Consider the following 23,661-nt stretch of genomic DNA (forward strand, 5'->3'; position numbering starts at 1 on the left):
TCACAACAACAACCCTGAGAGTAAGGAGTTATTATACCCATTTTATGGTTGAGGAAACAAGCAAACAGAGGTGATGTCACTTGTCCAATATCAAATGTCCGAGGTCACATTTGAACTGAAGTCTTCCTGACTCCAGGATGAGTCCTCTATCCAATAGCATCTAAGTCTCAGGGTTGTTCTGAGGATCTAAATTAAGAGCTGTTTTTTAAAGCACTTAGCATAATGCCTGGAATATAGGAGGAACTCTGTAAATGCATATTTCCTTCCCCTCCCTTATATTTATTTCATATGCAATTTGTATTAATAAAAACATTTTATATTATTTTAGTAGAATATGAGCTCCTTAAGAGCAGAGATTATTTTTTTCTTTATATTCCCAGGACCTTGAACATAATACAGTAAGCACTTAATAAATGTTTTTGAATGAATAAATCACATATAGGCCCAAGACTATGTAGGTTAGTAAATAGAGAATGAGATCAATAAAAATGACACTTTGACTATGTGTTAATAGGTGGATTTGACAGAATGAATCCATCATTTTAATTATTTTAATTAACTGGTCATTTTGATTTAAATGGTTAATTTAGACATAGCATAAAGCAAGCTACATAACCTAAGGCAAGTCATTCATTCTATTTGGAGCTTCAGTTTCCTTATCTGTGCAATGAGGATATTGAACTAAGATTCTGGACTAAAATATATATTAATCTAACTGAAGAAATTCCTCACCTTAAGAATAGGAGTTAAGATGTTTGGCTCAGTGCATATTTGTAATGATAGTGTAAGGATAACTGTTTATGTGGTAATTTTGTTACATAATGGAAGTTATTATACACATTCAAATCAATATTATAATTTAAAGTATTTTATTATGTTGTTCTTTTTTTCCCCTGTACAGCAGATTACCAGGCAAGGATAGATATTGACTTCCCAGAATATTATTTCTCTACTATAGGGATCAAATCATCTTACACAAATAGTATTTCTAAAGTATCTGAAAAGCAAAGGTTTAAATGTTTCTGAGAATCATACTTATTCCGAATATAGGTTCATTAAGATTTCCTTTTTCCCAGTGAGTTTGATAAGTGCTGCAAATATTTGCAGTTGAAAAACACTAATGTGCTCATGTAGAGTCCATCCATTACTGTCATTGTCTTCAAGCACATCAAAATATACCCTTATGTTACTTTGCCATATTTCCCAAAGCAAAAGTAGCACCAAGTGCTTATTGTTCTATTTCAAGACATTGTTTTTACTTATTTTAGATACCTTTTTTACCTTTTAAGAAACATCACATATCTAAAGAAAAATATTGCTTAAACAGTATAGAATCATTTTAAAAGAGCATAATTTCAAAATCAAATTCCCATTGAAAAGCGTTTGTGGGGATTTTTTAATCAAACATGTTAAATCCAAGCTTTTTCAACTTAAGAAAATTATTTCATTTAACTAAGGAGTGGAATGACACAGTTAATGATCATCTTTCCCTCTATAGCTACTTATATATGCCAGAACTCTTAAATATGCCTCCAAGATAGAGAGCAATGTCTGATTTTTACCTTGCTGCCTATTTTTCCACTCTTTGGTGCTTATTTCATATATAGAGTGTAAAATGAAAATAAAAGACAGCTTTTTAAAGTAATTGATTAAAAGACTACGAGGAATAGTCATACGTATAATAACATACTGGGTATTTCATATTCGTTTCAGTCATTGATTACGTTTGATTTCTAAAAAGGAAGTTTAACTTTGATTTGCAAACTATAAGTATTCTACATCAAATTTATGTTCCTTCTGCTTTTTTATCACAAACATTATGAAATGAACAGTTGGTTCAGTAACAAAGATCCTCATTAGTGGTGGCATTGAAACCTAAGAATTAAGACAAAATTCTCTTGACCCATGGGGGATTAGACATTATTCCTTTGGCACAGGAGATGTCCAGAAGAGGAAATTCCCCTTACCAATGTAGCTTAGCAGTTTCTCTGAAATTTATAGTAGACTTATTGGCCTAGAGCACCAGAAAGCTATATAGCTTTACCCAGGGTTATATAGCCAGGATGGGTCAAAAGCAGGACAAAAACAGAAGTTTTCTCGGATTCAAGTCCAGATGTCTAATTCATAGACCACACCTCCTTTTAAGGAGGTAGCTAAGATGTTTGGTTTTTGTTGTTCTTCTTGTATTTTTGTTTTGTTTTTTATTGTAACTATGGTAATAAAGTGTAACAGTGAATTTTGCTGTTGGGATCTATAGGTGAAAGTATGTTAGTATTAAAACCTCCTTAATTCACAGTTCACTAATCTGGATTTGGTGATAATTCAGACAGGATCTAGGTGAACATTACCTTTGTTTACCAAATCCTTTCTTCATAGAACTAATTAAACAGATTGATTTGAGACATTTGTCTCAGCTTGCTTTCCCTCATTTACCTGGCCCTGGAATTTGGCTCATTAGCTTCTTCCTCTCACCAGTTCTTCTCCCTCTCCCCCAACACTATTCTTCATCATTCTGCTCTCCAGTTTAACTTGTGAGAGAAGACTTTATGAATGATGAATGATAAATAATTTATTAAGCATTTACTATGGACCACGCACTATGCTAAGTAGTAGGAATATAAATGCAAGCAAGTCAGATCGTTCCAGACCTCAAGAAGCTTACATTCCAATTAGGAAAGACAATAAATAAAGTTAAACTTTAAAAAGAGAGTAACCGCAGTATTTTGTAGTATGGTTTGGACATGGCCAGAAAATATTGTGGAAGTTTGTTTCTAGGCAGACTCCAGGGACCAGGTGATTCTGATGGGAAGGGAAGGGAGAGAGGGGAGGGAATAAGCATTTATTCAGGGCCCACTGTGTCAGAACAGGCCTCTGGGTGGTGTAGTGGATAGAATGGTCAGCCTGGAGTCTGGAAGACTCATCTTTTTTGAGCTAAAATCTGGCCTCTACAGGTATTAGCTGTGTGATCCTGGACAAGTCACTTAACTCTGTTTGCCTCAGTTTCCTTATCTGTAAAATGAGTTGGAGAAGTAAATGGCAACTCACTCCAATATCTTTGTCAAGAAAATCTCAAATGGGGTCAAAAAAGCTTAGACACAACCAGTAAATGACTGAATGACAGTTGTGTAAGGTACAATGCTAAGTGCTTTACAAATACTTTATTATATTTACTTTACAATTGAGAAAACTGAGGCAAACAGAGGTTAAGTGACTTGCCCAGAGTCACATACCTAGGACATGTAGTAGGCTGGATTTTAACTTATCTTACTGAGTCCAAGCTCAGATCTGAATGTGCTAAGCTATCTAGTTAAGGAGATGACTGGAGTAAAGGTAGCGTGGCTGAGAAATGTCCAGGAAGTGACATGGAGCTCTGGTTTCAGACAATATAAGGCAAATGCTCTCTTCTCAGTACAAAATCCTTCTGTAGGGGATTTTAAGCATTTAACTACTGAATACTACAAGGATATATACAAGGAGATCACAATAACATATTGAAGTGGAAAATTTACATGTTGAAGAAGTCCTACAGGGAACTAGATCTTACTTTCTTAGTTGTCTCTCCCTGCCCATTTGCCAGGTTTTATTCTTGGAATCAGCTGGATGACTTCTGCCTGAACTGATTGTTAGATCAGTTTCAAGATTCCAGCTTTCATTATCTCAATCTCCTTATGGCTGATAACAGGGAGATAGCTTACAGCTTTAAAATACACATGCCTAACAGGAAGTAAACAGGAAGAAACACTGTGCAATTATCATCACTTGAGTCAAGTAAGAAGAATGTATCAAATAGGGAGCTCAGGAGAGGGGGGCAATATTCAGCAGATGGAAATAAATATTTAAATTATATATTTGATGCACATTCTCAGCTTTGGCTGCTCCTGTTAAGAGGCAATTAGATGTAACTGGAAAGTGTTGTAGCCCTCTGAGGCTAGTGGTAGGATCTAGCTGATTAGTGGACTGTCTCAGAGTGAGGACAGACAGTTTTTAGCAGAGTAAAAATTCTAGATAAATTTGTAGATAAAATGCTAAGATATATGAACCATAGAATTTCCTGCCTTCTGTGACTGGGAATCCTCCACCAATTATCTTCCGTCATTTCTTTGAAGTCAATCCAACCATGACAGTCATTGGAAAAATATTTTCTGATTTTATGTGAAAGAGTAGAAGCCTTTGGATAGAGACTACTTGGGATTAGACGAGAAGAATTTAAAGAATTTACATGCATTTGGCAGTTTAGTATATGAATCTTCTTATTGTTCAGTCATTTCAATTATGTCATAAGATCTTAAACTCTAACCCTTTCATGTAAAATGGAAAAAAAAAGTTCTCAGGCTGTCAAGCAACTGAGATATATTTTCATGGGGCCACATGGTCACAGAGGTGAGAATATCAAGGCCTCTCCCTTTACAGTCTTGTCTCTCACTGGACACCATCAGTAAAGAATCAAAGGGATCCACCAAGAACACACAGAGTGGTTGTGTCTCAAGTAAACAGTCCCCTTTTGAGTACCTTTTCAAAGAGGTATTCAAAGTTAAAGAACTTCATTCACCTTTGAGTTAGCCAACCATAAGCAACTGATTGCTCCCAACCAACTGGTTCCTCTGAGAATCAACCAATCTTACCATCTCCCCAGCTCAAGCACGCCTCTATTGTCCATCAATATAAAGCTAAAGGAAATAAGTTGTCCTGTAACAACTCCAGGGGGTCTCTCAGTCATTGCTAACAAGACTTTTACCAGCATCCTACTTAATTGGCTGATCCTTCACTTGCATGGTCATCTTCTGGAAAGCCAGTGTGGCTTCATAAAGCACTGAGGAACTGTCAACATGATGTTTGCTGCCCAACAACTCCAGGATTTCTGACAGGCTCAGAACAGAGGTCTATACACAGCATTCATCATTCAAACCAAGGCTTTTGTTACTGTCAGTAGTGAGGGCTTGAAGAAGATCATGGCAAAATTTGGTTGCCCAGAGAAGTTCAGCAGTATGTATGCCAGTTTCATTATGGCATGCTTGTATGGGTTCTGGATAATGGACAATGCTCTCATGTTTTCCCAGTCACCTATGGAGTGAAGCAGGGATGTGTGCTTCTTCACATGCTTTTTAGGATGATGTTTTCAGCTATAGTGAATAATCATTTCTGAAATGTGAATTATGATAGGCTATTTTGTTTCACAGTTGTCTTCTAAATTTTATGAATTTTTTTCATTCTAAAGTCTGTGACAATGAACTAGGTGGAAAAAAAGGTAGGCATGATCTGATAGATCTGTGTGATTCCATTGGTGGACTTAACTAAAAGTATGGAAATTCCATCCATTATTGTATATCACACTTATCAACTCATCTGTAATTTAATCTTATAGAGTTGCAGGGGACAACAGAGAATTTATGTGATGCCATGATCATACAATTAGTTGGTGTCAGAGGTAGGATTTGAACCCAGAATATTTTAATTCCAAATCTAGCCCTCTCTCCAATAGACCACAATGTTTATCTAGAGAAGAACAAATATTAAATATATATATGTAATCACAAATATGTAATGCATTGATATATGAGATTTGTATTGTTATAATTCAGTTGTACTATGTGTTATGTTTATATTATATGTAATTAACATCATATATATACACACACACACACAAACACACACATGGGTGTGTGTTTATATGTATAATACCTAACTACTAGTTTATTTGTAGAAGCAGATATTTTAGTTAGGTACTTTTAGTGCTATTGGAACAAGAAATTGTTACATATTTCATGCATTCAAAAAGAATAATTATTGTGAAAATATGTAATTAGTATTTCAACAATATGTAATTTCATGAGAGTGCATATAAGTAATCATCTCACTATAGGAGAACACCATCCTAACCACCCTCCCTTCATACCTTTAGGAATAGGATTCATCACCTAGTGATCAACTCTCTGGTTATAAGTCACTTATTACTTTGGATAATTTATATAAGATTCTGAAATAGAAATGTATTTTATAAAAAAGAAATTAAACAGTATTTTACTGTATTGTAATGTGAATATTAATAATTCAATCATATTTAGTTTAGATGATAATTTACTTATTTTAATTTTACAGTTTACATAAAGTTTTAATGGATCTTCAGAACCAGCAACTAACACATTTAACTGACTGGTTATCAGAAACGGAAGCCAGGACAAAGAAAATGGAGGCAGAGCCCCTAGGTCCTGATCTTGAAGACCTAAAACGCCAAGTCCAACAACATAAGGTTAGATATAAATGTTATGTCATTTTCTCTACTGCTGGAATGTATGAATATGTTTATATGTCTGTAGCTAAGTATGTTGCATATTTATAAAAATAATCCAGTAAGCTTCCTCCTCAGAATTTTTGTAATTTAATAATTTGATGATTTGAGTTTTCCTTTATTCAAGTAATATCAGAATGAACTATCCATATTTGAAAACAATCTAAATCACCAGAATAAAACAATTAGAATATGGAATTTATTTAAATTTCATGATTTAACTGGAAGGAAAGTTCTATAGAGATTAGTCTGCAATTCAGTTTTATACGATTGAGAATTCTCTACATTTTTCCTTAAGTTCTTAATATCTAAAAGCCTAAAACCTCAGTTAAACTCTAAGCAAATTATGGAATTATAATAGCATTTTTCCACAAAATGTGGCACCTTTGGATTTTATTATTCCCACATTGTATTTCTTTTGTCTCCATGTTTACTTGCTATTATAAACTCTCAAGCATTTTTAATTATTTGAAATGAGCTTGATAACCTCATTATTTTTCTAGGATAAAGCACACTGAATTTCATGCATGGTCAAGTGTTCAAAGTATTCCAGAATTTTGTTGTTGAGATGTGACAGGTGGTCTTTTGGGGAGAACCATGAGTCTATGGGAGTACACACAGGAATATGTGTTTGTGTGTAAATATATAGAATATGCAAACATATATAAAATAAATATTAAGTATGTACATATATGTGTATATATATATACATATATATGTCTCTTAGATAGTTATAGAAGGAGTTTTATTGTTATTAAAGAAGTCTATTGATTTTTGGTCTGCTTCCTCCTAACTCTTGCTGCTAATAGAGGAAAACCTATCCTCCTCAATTTTCCCCCTTGTAGTGTGTCCCACAATCATTCTTTCCCACCACAACTCCACAGTGACTGCTGTTAGAAGCTACACCAAGGGTTGAAGACTTTGGGATCTCACAGTGTTCTTAAATTGCTCAGGCCACAAGGGCTTTTCCTTATGGAATGAGCCCCATACCGCTTGCTCTGGCAGATGGAACTGAACCCTATTGGTACCACAAACAGACATAGCTTCTCAAAAGCTCAAGCCCCACACTAGCCAAGAGAGGCAACCTTATCACCCTAAAAACTGGCAAACTTTGCCAAGACTGCCTTTTTCTGCTTTTGATGTTAGCCAGTTAAGAGGCATTAACTAGCAAGTTTTTAGCCAAAGCACATGGTAAAATATGCACCCTTATATTAACTTTTTAAAATAAATTTACCTGAGGGAATAGAGAGACTCATTGGTTAATGAGCTCATCTTGGGTTCTGGTTATGAAAGAAAGGAAGCATTTCTTCTAATACCATCCAATTCTAATTAATTATTCTTGTTTACTCAGAGTAAAACTCAATTGTTATTCCCTTACTGTAGGACTCTGAATACTATGTGCCATCTAAATTTCAGCATTGTAGGAAAAGACATTATCTTCTTACTCTAGCTAAACCTATGCAGATCTAGATGATCATTTTAACTATGCTTAATGTCTTTCCTAAAGATAGAAATTCTACAAATGTTACCATTGGCAAGCATTTCAACTATTTCCCTATGTGAATCTTAAACCACCTACTTTTGTGTGAATGGTTCATTATGTACAAGTCCTTTATGTTTACCATGGAGAACTAGCACTGTCTCCTCTTTGTTTTTTAAAGTTATGAGCAAATGATCCTGCTAAATTGGAAAGCATCTATGAAAATTTAAAATGCATGAACACACTTTATATTTTGTAATAGATTAGAACATACAACAAAGTAAAAATGACAGACATCTAATAATGTGCACTGCCATTCTTGTATTACCTGGTAATTAATCATAAATGGTAAGCAGTTCTCGAAAGTGATTATAATTGCCATTTTCTACATGGCCAAATACAGCATTTATAGGGTCAGCTAGAAAGTGAAGGGGCTGAAGAGGAAGCTGTTTTGAGACTCATCAGAATGCATATGAGTGCAGGGTGCTCTAAAATTCCTTTATAGATAGATACACCTCACTATAGGTTTTTCAGATATGGCTGACACTGGAATCCCAAAGCACCCCAGACTTAACACCAAACTACCTCCTTTGCATTAAAATCTAAATAATACTGCAGAGAATCTGCTTCTTTCTCCACAAAGGAACTGATTGTTAAATGAAGAGTCTGTGTGGCACTGACTAATTCTTTCCAATATGGAAGAGGACCAGTGGAGGGAACTTGAAAACTGGGGTTCCAAATTTTCTATTTCCAAGACAGATGTGACATTTTTTTAATCCTAAATTTCAACCACTTGCAGTATATTGCTTAAATCCAGTTCATAGTAGGAAAAATATTACAAAGTTAAATAAAAAATAAAACATGCTAACAGGAAGGGGGCTGGAAAAAAGAAAATTGATGGCAAATGGTTATGTTGGATATGGACAAAAAATTAACAGAACTCAGTTACATTTATGAAAATCTAGATGTTCATTTCTCAGAAATACACATTAACAAAGGTGATTTTTTAACCTTTGTTGTATTTAATAAAACCAAGAAAGATAAATGCACTATCCTTTTTTTTGGTGGAAGTGTTCAGAATAAAGCATTATTTAAGTCCTCATGATTCATATACAACTTTTCCCCTAAAGAATGAGTAGGATACAGTAGATGGATGAAATAGTGAACCTTCACAGTTTCGACAACAAAAATATGAGCATGTCACTGAAGTCTTTAGAATAGTATTCCCTTCCCTAGGCATCCACATTTGCTTCAAGTAATATAATATTGGAGCCATTTAGCACTGTGGAGGCATATATCAAATCTTGGGGTCACCTCTAGCTTTTTTATTGAAAGCAATGCTGACAAAAAAAGAAAGAAAAGAATGTGATCCTAGTCCTGGATTAAAATTCTGTTCATGCTGGAAAGTTTTCTCCCTATGTAGTAATTGGAGGTCAAGATAAAAATGTTTGCAAATATTTCAAGTGCTGCATGAATGAATATTACAGATAGCGCTCCACATATTTTGTGACAGTGCCCTTTGCTATCTTCATTTCAATAACATTTTATTATGTAGCCAAGTGGAAATTCAACTACTTTGAAATACCTGGAAGATGACTCATTGCTCTCAAACTGGTAATCAGGTTACCTCATACAATTGATGCTATATTGGTGGTGCTATCATATATACCAAATCCTTTATGTCTCATGTAGTTTCAGAAATTTCAATTTGCAGAAAAATTTGGAAGTGATCACTCATTTTTCATTACTATTACCTTTGGGAGAAAAGTGAGGTTTATATTAAGATGAGGGGACCCAAGAATGATTACCTCTGGGAAGCTGAGCAGATTGAACCTTTCATTTCTGTTGTGGAATGTGTCAGATAGAAGTCAGGCTTGTAATTTCAGTCCTGAGAGAGCAATTTTTATTAGTAAGGTTTGGAAATTGATAAGGAACTAGAGAATTTCCTCTAAAGGAGTGGCAATCACTCATGAGAATTTGGAAACTGAAGTGGAATTGAGATGTCATTAATGGACAGAAAGTGAATTGGGAACTCCTCAAAAGGGAAGCCTTCTGTCACATGGCACAAGAAGAATGAGATGGAACTTAAAGCTTCTGTTTACTGATCAAGGCATTAAATTCTTTGGGGAAATTGTGGTATTTTGTCACAGCTAGCTAGTGGTCCAGTGTTAGCTTTAACAAAGTATCTGTGTGGTTTGGGACAAGTTATTAAATCATTCTGGACCTCACTTTCCTCATCTAGAAAATGAAAGTGTTAGACTGACATCTCCAAGTTCCTTTATAGGTCTGGTGTTCTGTGATTTTCATTCCTTATTTCATGCTTCAGAAAAATGGCTGGGTTTGAATACAGTCAGTGAATTATGCCTGCAAGAAGTTCTCAATAAATACCATGGTGTCACAAATATTATCTAACTAATCTATGACCTCCTTCCTACATCTGGTATTAATCACGGAAATAAGTTGCTAACAATGTTTGGGAAATACTTCCCTGGGAGCAATTAGAAACAAAATACTTTGTCATCTACTTGAGATGACCTAAGTATAAACTAATTGAATGTAAAGTGACTGATACATATGCAAAAATTTAGAATTAAACTAATGTTTTTAATATTATCAATTATTATTATTACTATAATGTTGCGGGAGTTGATTGAACCCATAGGATTTGGAAACTTGTAAAGGTTGAGTTGCCTATAAAGTTCCCACATGGAAAATTAGTTGAGGAACTTGTAACAAATATATGGGGAAAGGCTCCCACATAGAAAGAATATAAATGCAAATAAAGGGACATCATATGGTATAGCATTCAAAATAATAGTAATAATAATAGAGCACTTTGAGGTTTACAAAGCATTTTTACAGATACTTCATTTGATATTCCCAAGAACCCTAGTAGTCAAACAGAAGTTAATTGACTTGCTGAATTAAATTACTTAGTCACAGCTAGTAAGTAACTTAGGCCAAATTCAAACACTAGTTTTCCTAAATCTGAGGTCAATGTGATATCTATTGTGCTACCTCATATTATGGACCAGGTTTATAAGAAGAGACTCATACATAAGCATTGATTAAGAATACTATACACTCAGGGGGCAGCTAGGTGGCACAGTGGATAAAGTACCGGCCTTGAATTCAGGAGGACCTGAGTTCAAATCCAACTTCAGACACTTGACACTAGCTGTGTGACCCTAGACAAGTCACTTAACCCCCATTGCCCCACCCTCCAAAAAGAATACCATACACTCATGTAAAATATGCGTAATAACATATATCCACCCCTTTCCTCAGCTTTGACTGACCTTTGCCTCAAGGGCTTAACTCTATTAATAGGTCTAGGAGTCAATTTCCAGTTATATTAGTAATATCACTATAAATTCAGCTGCATGTAGAAAGCTGGACTTTCTTTGGTTTAGGATACTATTTCATTGCATTACATTTATAATATCCACTTACCTACCACTCCTCACTTCCTCAAAATCAGGCTGAAGTAGTTTTTTTTTTCTTTCTCTACCCTGATCCAAGTTTTTGCTCAAATTTCTACCCATCAATCACAAAGTAGTAGGCACCTCATTTTCTTATAATAATAATAATAATAATAATAATAATAAGGATTTTTATAGCATTTGAAGATTTGCAGAGCTCTTTAAAAATATTATCTCATTTGATTCATCACAACAAACCTGGACCCACATTTTATAGGGGAAGAATATAAAGCAAACAGAGGTTTAATGATTTGCCAACAGTCACGCAGGCAATAAACATTTGAAGCTAGATTTTAAACACAGGGCTTCCTGACTTCCAGTCCAATGCTGTATTCAATGACACCTAAGTGATCCTTTTATATAATGAGGAATAAAATGTTACCAACAAAATGACAGTCTGCAAAGTAAAGAAGAGCCATTACTTGGCATAGGAAGTGGCTAACTGCAGAGAAGGAAATGGCTTCTCCTATTTTAACCAATTCCCTTTCATGGTAAGGAGAGACAGAATGTAAAGGAGTCACTAATTCCTAAGACCTGCCTTGCTTTGCGTCACAGAATCAGGAGAATTAGGTGATGTATCTGAGGGTCAGTTGTATCACTTCCCTTCCTCACACTTGCAGTCCTCTGCAGTTCCCCTAGGGCTCTGCTTCTGCCCACCCCACACAAAAGTCACAGCAGGAGCTCCATGCAGCAGGGTCAACCTATCAGAGTTTCTAAAGGAATGGACAAGGGAATATGAAGTGAAGACATGATTCAGTGTTTGACACTTGACTACCTACTTGAACCCAAGAAGAAAAGAAACCTTGATCCATCCCTCCTTCTGCAATCTCCTTGAGAATTTCAAACATAATCTCAGGAGTCCATTTTTTAAAAATCACTAATTGATTAAATCTGGTATAGTTTCTTCTTGAGCTTCTAATCTCTGTAGCAATGCAGGCACTACAGTACTACTGAGGGAAGGGGCACTTGGTAACTAATTATCTTCTTCCCTTTGACAGGCCATAAAGAGTGTGGAAAGTTTCTCACTACCACTTAGTTCTATTGAAATAATAAATGTTATTCATTATTATTATTTTTTTTTAGTGAGGCAGTTGGGGTTAAGTGACTTGCCCAGGGTCACACAGCTAGTAAGTGTTAAGTGTCTGAGGCCGGATTTGAACTCAGGTACTCCTGACTCCAGGGCTGGTGCTCTATCCACTGTGCCACCTAGCTGCCCCTATTCATTATTTCTAAGGAAACTTAATGAATGATTGATGATCATAATAAAGGAAAAAGAAGGGGATGAAACATATTTGTTAAAAAGTATATAAGCCATATGTTAATTGCCATGTCAGTGCTGACCAGGTCTATCACTCATAATGGTCCCATCAATGTATTAGACCTTTAGCTTTAAAATTCTAAAATCATTCAGATTAGTTGTTTGTTTTTGTGGGGCAATGAAAATTAAGTGACTTGCCCAGGGTCACATAGCTAGTAAGCGTCAAGTGTCTGAGGCTGGATTTGAACTCAGGTCCTCCTGAATCCAGGGCTAGTGCTGCTTTATCCACTGTGCCACCAAGTTGCCTCCTCAGAATAGTTTTTTTAAGTTACAATTAAATGAGAAGATCAATTGGATTTACAGAGAAATGTACTGGTAACTCTTCCTTTAGTTTCTTCTAACACCTCCTTCCAGCATTTTCAGGCGGAAACATTCCTTCCTAATATTTTTTATTTTTTTTTCTATTTCCCCTTCTCTTCCCATTACAGATGATTAAAAATAACATTCAGACATAGGTAAGGCTACAAATAAACAAGTCATGTTATTGTTTCCAGTAGAAGCTGCAAAAAGTATCTGTCTTATAATAATGCATTCAATAGGTTATTTTCCATGAAATGGTACTCAGATACTTCTTCTATGTTATTGTCAACTTAAAAAAATGTTGCAGGACAGAAAACTATGCAGAATTCTGTACTAATAGAAACAGATAAACAGTTATGCTATCAGAGCCTCATGCCCTGTTTGTCAGATTGCTACAACCTTGGCCATAGGCACACCTGAAAAGATAGGAAAGAGCTAAAAGTGTTGCCAAGGACACAGAAGTGTCTGACCTTTTGTCACAGTCTTCATCACAGTGGTTAACTCCTTAACTAAGAGGTCATTTAGCTCACAGCACAGCACAGTTCACAGCAATTTCCAGGGGATATAAACAACAAATAAAGGGTAACAGATACAGAAAAAAGTGATCCTAGTACAAGAGATGCTCAGGTAATAAAATTGTTCAGTCATTTTTCAGTCATGTCTGACACTTTGTGACCCCATTTGGGGTTTCCATGGGAAAGATACTGGAGTGGTTAACCATTTCCTTCTCCAGCTCATTTTACAGATGAGAAAACTGAGGCAAACAGGTTAAGTTACCTGTCCAGCATCACGTATCTAAAAAGTGTCTGAAGCCAAATTTGAACTCAGGAAAATGAAGCTTCCTGACTCCAAGACTGATATTCTATTCACTGAGTCAGCTAGCTGTCCATTGTAAGGAAAATTCTTTATAAAGCTTAAAGCACTATTTAAATGTCAACCTCTTTTATTCTAGGGCAGCTAGGTGGTATGGGGATAGAGTGCCAGGCCTAGAGTTAGGAAACCTTTTCTTTCTGAGTTCAAATCTGGTCTCAGACACTTACTAGCTTTGTGACTCTGGGCAAGTCACTTGACCCTGTTTGTCTCAGTCTCTTCATCTATAAAATGAGACGGAGAAGGAAATGGCAAACCACTCCATGTTTGTCATGGGTTGGACATGAATGAAAGGATTTAACAGCAACAATTCCTTACAACATTATCCATGCAATAGGTAGTATAAATTTAATTATCCCCATTTTACAGAAGAAAAACCTGAGGTTCAAAGAGTGATTTGCCAAATATCACATAGCTAATAAGTCTTGAAGCTGAGATTTGAGACAAGTGTCTCCTAATTCCTGCCTTTTTTTTTTTACTAAGACATATTAATTCCTTCTCAGACTTTGCTTTGCTATGGGAAGGGTTCATACAGCTGCTTTTTTTCTCCCTCCTGGTAATCCAATCAACTTTACTGCCATAACATAAAAGCCATTTTAGGAACACCTGCCTGGAAGACTGGACTACATTTATTTTGTACTTTCATTCAGCCTCAATAGAAGCAAGACAATTACTCTCATGAGGGTGATTGTCAGCATCTGCTAAGTGCTCCCACATTTTGCTTGCCTTGCCTCCCTGATCAGGCTAACATATGGTACACATAAAATTGTCAGCAAGACACAAAATGTCTGAAAGGGGACTTCCAGTTGTGAATTGGGTTTCCCCAAATGGACCAATGGTCCCAAGTGTTCTGGTTTACCCACTGCTCCATTGCAGGGTCAAGTCACTGTTATTATTAAAATGAATAAACAAACAAAAAAAACACTATGCCTCTTTGTGATTATCCTCCCTCAATTTAAAAATAATGACCAATGTCAACAAGAGACTATAGTAAGGAAATTCGGTTAAGCAAGTATTTATAAAATCTCTTTAATGTCTCCAGCCCAATGCATGTCCTTGTAGAGTGATGCCACATTGTACCTTGGATCATCCTTGCCCTTACGAACTTTGTATTTTGGAGAATATAAGATTTAGATCTTCGAAGCAATAAGGATAATGTAAAACAAGACACAGTGAATATGCCCAGGTCTTATTCCAGCACCTATTTTTCCCTGAATAATCTTGGCTTCCTAAAGGTCAATAAAGTTCAAATTCAGGCATGTCCTAGCAAATTAGAAAGTCAAGGCCTGGCAAGAGACTGAGTGCTACCTGATGGCAAGCATAGCCAAGTTATTGTAGACTAATCCCCAGGCTCACCCACAGGTGATGATTCAGTGCTATTGCTAAAAGTAAAATAAAATTTAGATAAAAATTTAAAATGTACTAATGAAAATAAGCTTAATGGATTTATTTAAAATGTACCCATCTTCTATTTTACCTTAGCTTAAAAGCACCAAATTTCTTTTTAATCTTAACTACTGTAAACGATGTCTTTTCTGCTATAACAACTATCTTGGTTTTGAGAATAATGAGGGAGGGATAGAATGGAACTGGGACATTTTTTCTCTCATTAGTTCATTGATTCAGTCTCTTCTCTTGAACCTATGCTATGTTTTTTTTTTTACTAGTAGATGCAATATTAATAATGTAAATAAATAATTTAGCTATAAAATAGTTTGAGATATATTTTAAGTTCACAAAAGATGAATTAAGAAATATGATAAAATGGATTTAAAATATATGCAAATTTTCCTTAGAAAATATATTTTCATATGATGAAAGATATTAAAACTTCAATGGCCAATCATAAATACGTGCTGATAAAAGGTTACATAGATTTCAAATAGCCGCTAAATATAATTTGCTGTCATTCTTTATATTACTGTAGTGATTGATATTATCAAAGGCACAGGTTGTAATTCTCTGCTGTTGATCTCCGTCAAACTGGAAATTACTGCTAGGCTAGTAGAGTCTATAAAATTTGTTGCCATTTAAGGTTTTTATCACTGCTTACTTGAACTTTTACTCAGAAACGTGAGGAAAAGAACCTACTGAAGCACCTAGCACCTCCATTTAGCTCATCATTTATTCATATTCTGCAAAAGCAAAGGATGTTTTGCTTTTGCCTTTATATATCTTATACCAAGCACAGTGCTTCGAACATTGTAGATGTATAATAAGTGATTAGGAAATGGAACTGAATACTTCATTCAACATTCAAGAACATTTATTGAATACCTACTATGGGCCATACTTTGTATGAGGCACTTGGCTTCAAAAAAGAATAATAAAGTCCCTGCTATCAAGGAGCTTATAATCTGCACTCACACAACATTTTTATCCAAATCAATATAATAAAAAAGTAAAATACAAATAAGTACATGTAACAAGTACAGGTTGCCTCAAGAGTTCAAAAAAAGGAAAGGCCCCTTCTGGCTGGAGAAATAAAAGAACATTTCAAATAAGAAATTTCATTTGAGTGATTAGCCTTAGGATTTGGCAGAAAGTTGGACCAGGGGAAATCAATAATAGTAAGGGAGATATACCACATAGAAGAACAGTGCGTCTATCAGGATTGTTTGTATAAAGTGGAAAAGTCAACAGATGAACTGATGCAGGAGGGACAATAGACATATTACTCCCCTTCCTCTGTTGCCAGTCTTTTCTGGGCATTTCTCCTCCTTCTACTGAGTCTACCCAGTCCCTAGTCAACTACCCTTGTCTCAATCCCATACAGGGACTTATCTGAGCCTGTATTAAGGAGAATAATAAGAAAAGCAATGTGACCACACATCTTATCTCAGGACTCACAAGATATCCACTGCTATTTTTACCTTTATATTTTGTCATGAGAAAAATAGGAATCAGACTCCTTTGTTCTTTATCCTACCTTGAGCAGTTTTATAAAACATATGGTTAATAATATTCTCCCTTATACAATTACAGAGCCCCCAATTAAATCTCAACAATTAAGAAAAAGAGGGTGTATACTCATATCCATGCCCTCACTGCCTTCTTCACTCTGGCTTTCTATTCCCCATAATGAAGCAAACAAAGCAGAAGTAATTATTATTTATAATTTTATGTAGCTGGCATTTAGGACTAATTAAACAGAAATGTAAGTAAACATTAAGGAACAGGAAAACTTTGGATTTAACATCTGCCCTCTATCTACCCTCCCAGACAAAGGGAGGGGGAGAAAGGAGAGACAGACACTTCACCATCTGCTATCAATTCTTCCAGAGGGAAAAGTTCCCCAACATTGGTTCACCCCAGGCATGTCAGACTGTTCTATTGAATTCTGTGGATGCAACAATGGTTCTCTCTCTCTTCCTTTTCCTCTCTCTCTCTCTCTCTCTCTCTCTCTCTCTCTCTCTCTCTCTCTTTCCCTCTCCATCTCACAAGTCTCTTCTTCCACCCTCTGTGTCTCTGTGCACTTCCTAGCTCTATTGAGAATCTCTCCTCCAGGTTAAGAGGAATTAAAGCTGTGTCTTTAAGAGACAATCCTTCAGCAGACATATATTCCCAGCAGAGGGAAGTAATACCAAAAAAGTATAGATGCAAGAGAATATCGGAGATATTAGGATGACTGATATAGTTGTACTCTCCTGTGGAGAGTGAAACTACTGTAAAAGCCAGGATTATGTAAGTAGCATTAAAGGAATTAAGGTGAAATAAGGTTGGAAAGTTGAAACTTAATATTGGCATAAATATATAGTATACCCTCTCTATGGCTCTACAAAATTAATTCTCTCTTCATCTTCCAAAGTTACTGAACAAAGAGTCAGATGAGACTGAAATGACTGAACAAACAATAACAATAATAAAAAATATAATTGCTCTCTATCATGTTTGTAACCACATTATTCTCCCTTCCTCACTCTCATCTCAAATATTCAATAAATTACCAGTTATAAATTTACTTCCATAACATTCCCACCACCTTAGTTCAGTCCCTTCTCACCTCTCACTGGAAATACTATAATAGTAGGAGGCAGCTAGGTGGTACAGTGGATAAAGCACTAGCCCTGGATTCAGGAGGACCTGAATTCAAATCCTACCTCAGACACTTGAAACTTACTAGCTGTGTGACCCTAAGCAAGTCACTTAACCCTCATTGCCCTGTCCCCCACCAAAAAAAAAAAAAAAGAAAAAAGAAAGAAATACTATAATAGTCAAAGAAGACTCAGTTCTCTTCCTTTCTCAAAACCCTTCCTATTCCAACCCATTTTCCAAGTAGCCGCCAAAGGTATTTTCCTTAAGTGTAAATACAGGTATGATTATGTCCTGGCAGTGTTGTGCAAAAAATTTTGTATATTTTTTCTATCTATATTTTTGAAGTAAATATACTTTTGTAAAAGCTAATCAATGGGGGGCAGCTATGTGGCACAGTGGATAAAGTACCGGCCCTGGATTCAGGAGGACCTGAGTTCAAATCTGGCCTCAGAAACTTGGCACTTACTAGCTGTGTGACCCTGGGCAAGTCACTTAACCCTCATTGCCCCACCAAAAAAAAAAAAAAGCTAATCAATGGTATGTGGTTAAATGGAAATGATGGAAATGGAGTGATATTTACAGGTCTCCTAACAATGGAAGACTACAACTGATTTGGGTTCAAAGTGATGGCAGAGAAAAGAGACAATATACACTCTACAGGGTTCATCTGGAACCATGAGGGGTTATATAGTCGGGGTGGACTAGACATAGTGGGACCAGAGAATATATTCTACATGAATTCTGAGAACCACCGAATTTAAGAATTAGAAAGAATTTTAGATGGGGCAGCTAGGTGGCGCAGTGGATAGAGCACTGGCCCTGGAGTCAGGAATACCTGAGTTCAAATCCGGCCTCAGACACTTAACACTTACTAGCTGTGTGACCCTGGGCAAGTCACTTAACTCCAATTGCCTCACTAAAAAAAAAAAAGAAAAGAAAAGAACTTTAGATTCCACTTTTAGACAGTTCTAAAGGGTTGGAAGTTTTCTCCTGACACCAATCCAATATCTCCCTATCTGTAACTTGTAACTTCCCTCCCCTGTACCCATTGCTCTTATTTCTTTCTCATAGAAAGGTAAGCAATGCAAGTTAATTTCTCTAAGCCTATCCCTGAGCAAAACTTTGGTTACTGGAGAATGTAATGTAATAATACCAATTGTTTCCACTACAGATATATGGTACTTCATTTCTTTTTTTTTTTTTTTTTTGGTGAGGCAATTGGGGTTAAGTGACTTGCCCAGGGTCACACAGCTAGTAAGTGTTAAGTGTCTGAGCTGCATTTGAACTCAGGTCCTCCTGACTCCAGGGCTGGTGCTCTATCCACTGCACCACCTAGCTGCCCCCTATGGTACTTAATTTCAACTAGACCTTCATCATGACTTGGTAATTCTCTGTCCCTATTTTACTGAGATGAAGTTCAAAGTAAAACTTGACTCGTCTTTATCTCTCACTTTTTCATAGGGTGGAGAGAGAGTCATAGATGTATAGGGAGATTGAATGGCAAGGAGATAAAGGTGATTATGATAGTTGGCATTTATATTGTACTTTTCGGTTTGCAAAGCACTTTAAATATAGTGACCTGATTTGATGTTTAAAGCAGTACACTGAGGTTATAAAACTGAGGCCTTGAGATGGGATTTGAAACTAGGTGTTCCTGACTACACATATAATGCTCTTTCAGATATTCTATGCTATCTCCCTTAAGTGGGGGTAGAGTCTGTCTAAATAATCTGATTCATTATGTAGATAAGTTCCTGTTTACTTCTATTTTAGGGGAAAAAGAGGAATGTGTTAACCATCAATAAAAGATGGTTGCATTGACTGTGTTTTCCTATCATCTGAAAAGGTGGGAAATTCACTAAAGATAAATTTAACCTTATTGTGGAGCCTCTAGCCACAAAGCCCTCAACACAGAGAACAGATGTGGTTGATATGGAATTCACTCCAACAATTAGCAACATGAATTATGCAACAAAGCTATCAAAACTGAGGATCTGACTTTGGTGGCTATTTGGGAGATAGATTAGAGTAGGGAGAGTCTTGAGGAAGGTAAACAACTTAGTCTACCTGGACTATTATAATATTTCAAGTGAGAGGTGAGAAGGGCTTGACATAAGGTGTTGGGAATGTTATGGAACTAAAATCATAAATATTTGGCAATTTATTAAATGTTTGATATGAGAGTTGAGAAAGGGAGGATAATATGAAAGACAATAGTAATAACTTTATTATTGTTGGCTGTTCAGTCATGTCAGTCCTGTCTGATATTTTGTGTCTATTTGGTGTTTTCTTGGAAAATATACTGGAATGGTTTGCCATTTCCTTCTCCAGTTCATTTTACAGATGGGGAAACTGAGGGTTAAGTGACTTCTCCAGGGTTACACAGTTGGTAAGTGTCTGAGGCCAGGTTTGAACTGTTGAATATTAAAATATTGTTTTTGTATCTGCCTGTCTCCTACAAAGAGATCAGAGAAATAATGTTTAATATCTCCTACAAAATTAATAAACATATAAGAGAGATTATACTATCTTATTATATCTCCTACTAACTAGATCATAGAACATGATAGTCATACCTGTCCTCCTATTAAACAGATCAGAGACAGACAGAACAAACAAAATATCAATTTAATATTTTGTCCCAAGAAGAAATATAACACATAATCATGTGGAGACTCCCCTCCTAAGAGGGAAGCTCAGGGGACTCCCTATGTTTGAGGGTATATATGGTTTTAGTCCACTGATTACAGGGCATTGTCAGTTTCAATTGTATGATACAGAAATCAACCCAGAAGCAAAAAGCAGTTTAACAATTTCAGTTATAACAAGTATGGAGGAAATACAGAAGCATCATGATAAGATTACAGGATTCCAAAAAGAGGGTTTGACAAGGATGAGGATGTCCAGATGTTACCATAAGACAGGGACTTACTATCCTGAGGGAAAAGAAGTCACTAGGTAGGGTTGTTTATCTGCTAGCTATCTGGATTCAGGTTTGGAGTTCAGTTGAAGGACATTCTGCTCCTATTAACCCAGGGTTTCATAAAAAATACTTTTGGATAATAAAGTACCTCCATCAAATCCAGGTGATCCATATATTCATATTAACATTCACCCCGTTGGTCAAGGGGGATCAATCGCACTGACCCTGATAGACCAAGGAGCTTCTGTTTGGAACCTAATTTTTACAAGAACACCATTTAATCAAGGTGAGGAGTCAGGGAGATAGGAAAGCCTGTAAGTCCTGAAAAGTCCTGGCAAAGACATGGAGGTTCACTGTAATGACACATGGAGGATCCCTGTCACAGGGGTACTGATCCATAAATCAGAGTGGGATGGCCAGGCTTTTGTCTGAGTAGTTATAAAGAACCAAGCAGGCAGATAGATTCAGGAAGGTTGAAGTCTAGAGGTCTGAGAGGGTGCGGGGTGACATGAGAGGGACAGATCATTGTCAAATGGGGGGGCAGAGCTGGCCACAAGGAAAGCCCCCAGAAATACCAAACTTAGTTCCACCTGTAGTAAAATTCAAAACCATAGGGTGACCTAACAAGGGGGATAGGACACAGGGAAAGGCACAGAGTCTTTGGGGTGCTGGGCATTCTTAGCCTTCATCCAGTCCAATCTTGGGGTGCTGTCTCCTCTGGATGCTGTTTACTTTTCATCCTCAGGTCCCAGGGTGGTTGCCTGCAGCAGCTGTCCCCTGCTTAGGTCTTGGACATTGCATTGCAGAGTCCCACATTGATAGTGACTGTAAGAGAGTTTATTTAAACCCTAAAAAATTGACAGATAACCATACATCCCCTAAGTTCACATTCTCCCTTAGATCACAATTAATGACTTCAATTGTAGGCAAGAAGGGGGTGGGGGGGAAGACCTAAGAATGAAAAGTTACAGCAATTTGAAAACGATGATGTTATCTATTTGGATATATGAATAATAAAATTTCATATTTCTAACTTGAGATTATTGTCACTACCTGGTCCTAATCACATAGCAAATACAACTGGTTCCAAACTAAACTCATGATGTAAATTCAAGGAGCCCAGCTTTCTGGGTGGCTGCTTTATTATCTGTTTGACAAACCACTATCTGGTTAACTAAATACTTTGCTTCTCCAATGGAAGTGTAATCTCTAAATGACCCCAGCAAGCTGATCAACTGTATTTCTCCATGGTCATAGTGCCCCCTCAGGGCCAGAGCATCCCTAACTAGACTCAGGCTGCTACTACAAGACTAAGGAATATAAGGCTTCCTGACTCTAGGCCTGGCCCTCTATCCACTGTGCCACCTAGCTGCAATACTACTACTACTGCTGCTGCTGCTGCTGCTACTGCTGCTGCTGCCGCCACTGCCATGGCCACCACCACGGCCACCACCACCACCACTACTAACGACAATAATAGCAATAACAGTCATAACGATAAACATGTATATAATGGTTTAAGGTTTGTAAGAGCTTTGCAAGTCATTAACTCTATCTATACAACAACCTGGGAAGTTGGAGCTATTGTTAGCCCTATTTTACACATGAAGAACCTGAGTAGACAAAGCTTAAATGACTTGTTCAGGGTCTCACAGGGAGTAAATGCCTGAGGTCTGATTGGATCCCAGTTCTTCCAGACTGCAGCTCCACCACTCTGTTCTCTATGGAGGCAGCTAGCTGCTTAAGTGGATAGAGCACTAACCCTATAGTCAGGAAGACCTGTGTCAGACACTAACTAGCTAGGGGACCCTGGGCAAATCACTTAACTTCTTTTTACCTGTTTTCTCATCTGTAAAATGGGAATGATGGCAGCTACTTCCCAGGGCTGTTGTGAGGACCAAAGGAGATAACGGGTATAAAATGTGTAGCACAGTGACCGGAACATAATAAGCACTAAATAAATGGTAACTATAAGTCATCATCGTCATCATCGTCACCCACTGCTTCAACTACCTGCGCTCTATAGAAGTTCCCTCTATAAAAATAGGTTAATTTCATAGAAGACAGGTTTGGGGAAGAAAGATAGTGACTTCTTTTTTGTACATGTTGACTGTATTTCAAATGGGATAGTTCTGAGACATCATTTGAAATACAATAGACAGTGGGTGATATGAGACTAACTTAGGAGGAATACTGAGGCTAATTATCTATATCTATACCTGTGTCTATATGTCTGTTACATATATATGTATGTATATATACATATATATGTGTGAATCACCTGCTTTGAGATGTCAAAGTTACTGAGAAAGAGTGTAGGGAGAGGAGAGGAGAGGAGAGGAGAGGAGAGGAGAGGAGAGGAGAGGAGAGGAGAGGAGAGGAGAGGAGAGGAGAGGAGAGGAGAGGAGAGGAGAGGAGAGGAGAGGAGAGGAGAGGAGAGGAGAGGAGAGGAGAGGAGAGGAGAGGAGAGGAGAGGAGAGGAGAGGAGAGGAGAGGAGAGGAGAGGAAATAATGCCCATGCCAGAGCCTTAGAGGTACCTCTATTTAAGGTACATAATATAAATGATGAGTAATCAAAATGGGTTGAAGAGTGGTCAGACAGGGTGGAGGAATAACAGGAGCGAGTGGTATGAAAAACAAAAGACCAGACAGTATCCAAAAGAAAAAAAATATTCAATACTGTAAAATGTTTCAGAGAGGTTAAGAAAGTTGAAGGCTAAGGAAATATATACATATATCTCACATCTGGTGATTAAGATTTTTAACTTTGGAGTCGTTTAAATTGAGTGATGAGATGAGAAGGCAGATTTCAAGAAGCTAAGAAATAAAAGGAAAGAAAGTACCAGTAACTTGAAGAGAAATTTTTCTAGGATTTTGCTGAGAAGGAAAAGAGAAATATAGGGAAATAGCTTGGGGAGATATAGTATGTTTTAGAAAAGATAGAAGGAACCAGTAAATGAGGGGAGA

General features: G+C 36.7%; 1 protein-coding gene across 1 annotated transcript in view; it reads left to right on the forward strand.

Moving 5' to 3' along the window:
• DMD (dystrophin) overlaps positions 1-23,661 on the forward strand; it is a 2,325,391-nt gene that overhangs the window by 621,976 nt on the left and 1,679,754 nt on the right. Inside the window, 1 exon segment of the mRNA XM_043994767.1 lies at positions 6,097-6,247. Coding sequence (XP_043850702.1) covers positions 6,097-6,247 — 151 coding nt within the window.

The sequence above is a fragment of the Dromiciops gliroides genome, chromosome 3, assembly GCF_019393635.1.
Source record: "Dromiciops gliroides isolate mDroGli1 chromosome 3, mDroGli1.pri, whole genome shotgun sequence".
Lineage (NCBI taxonomy): Eukaryota > Metazoa > Chordata > Mammalia > Microbiotheria > Microbiotheriidae > Dromiciops > Dromiciops gliroides.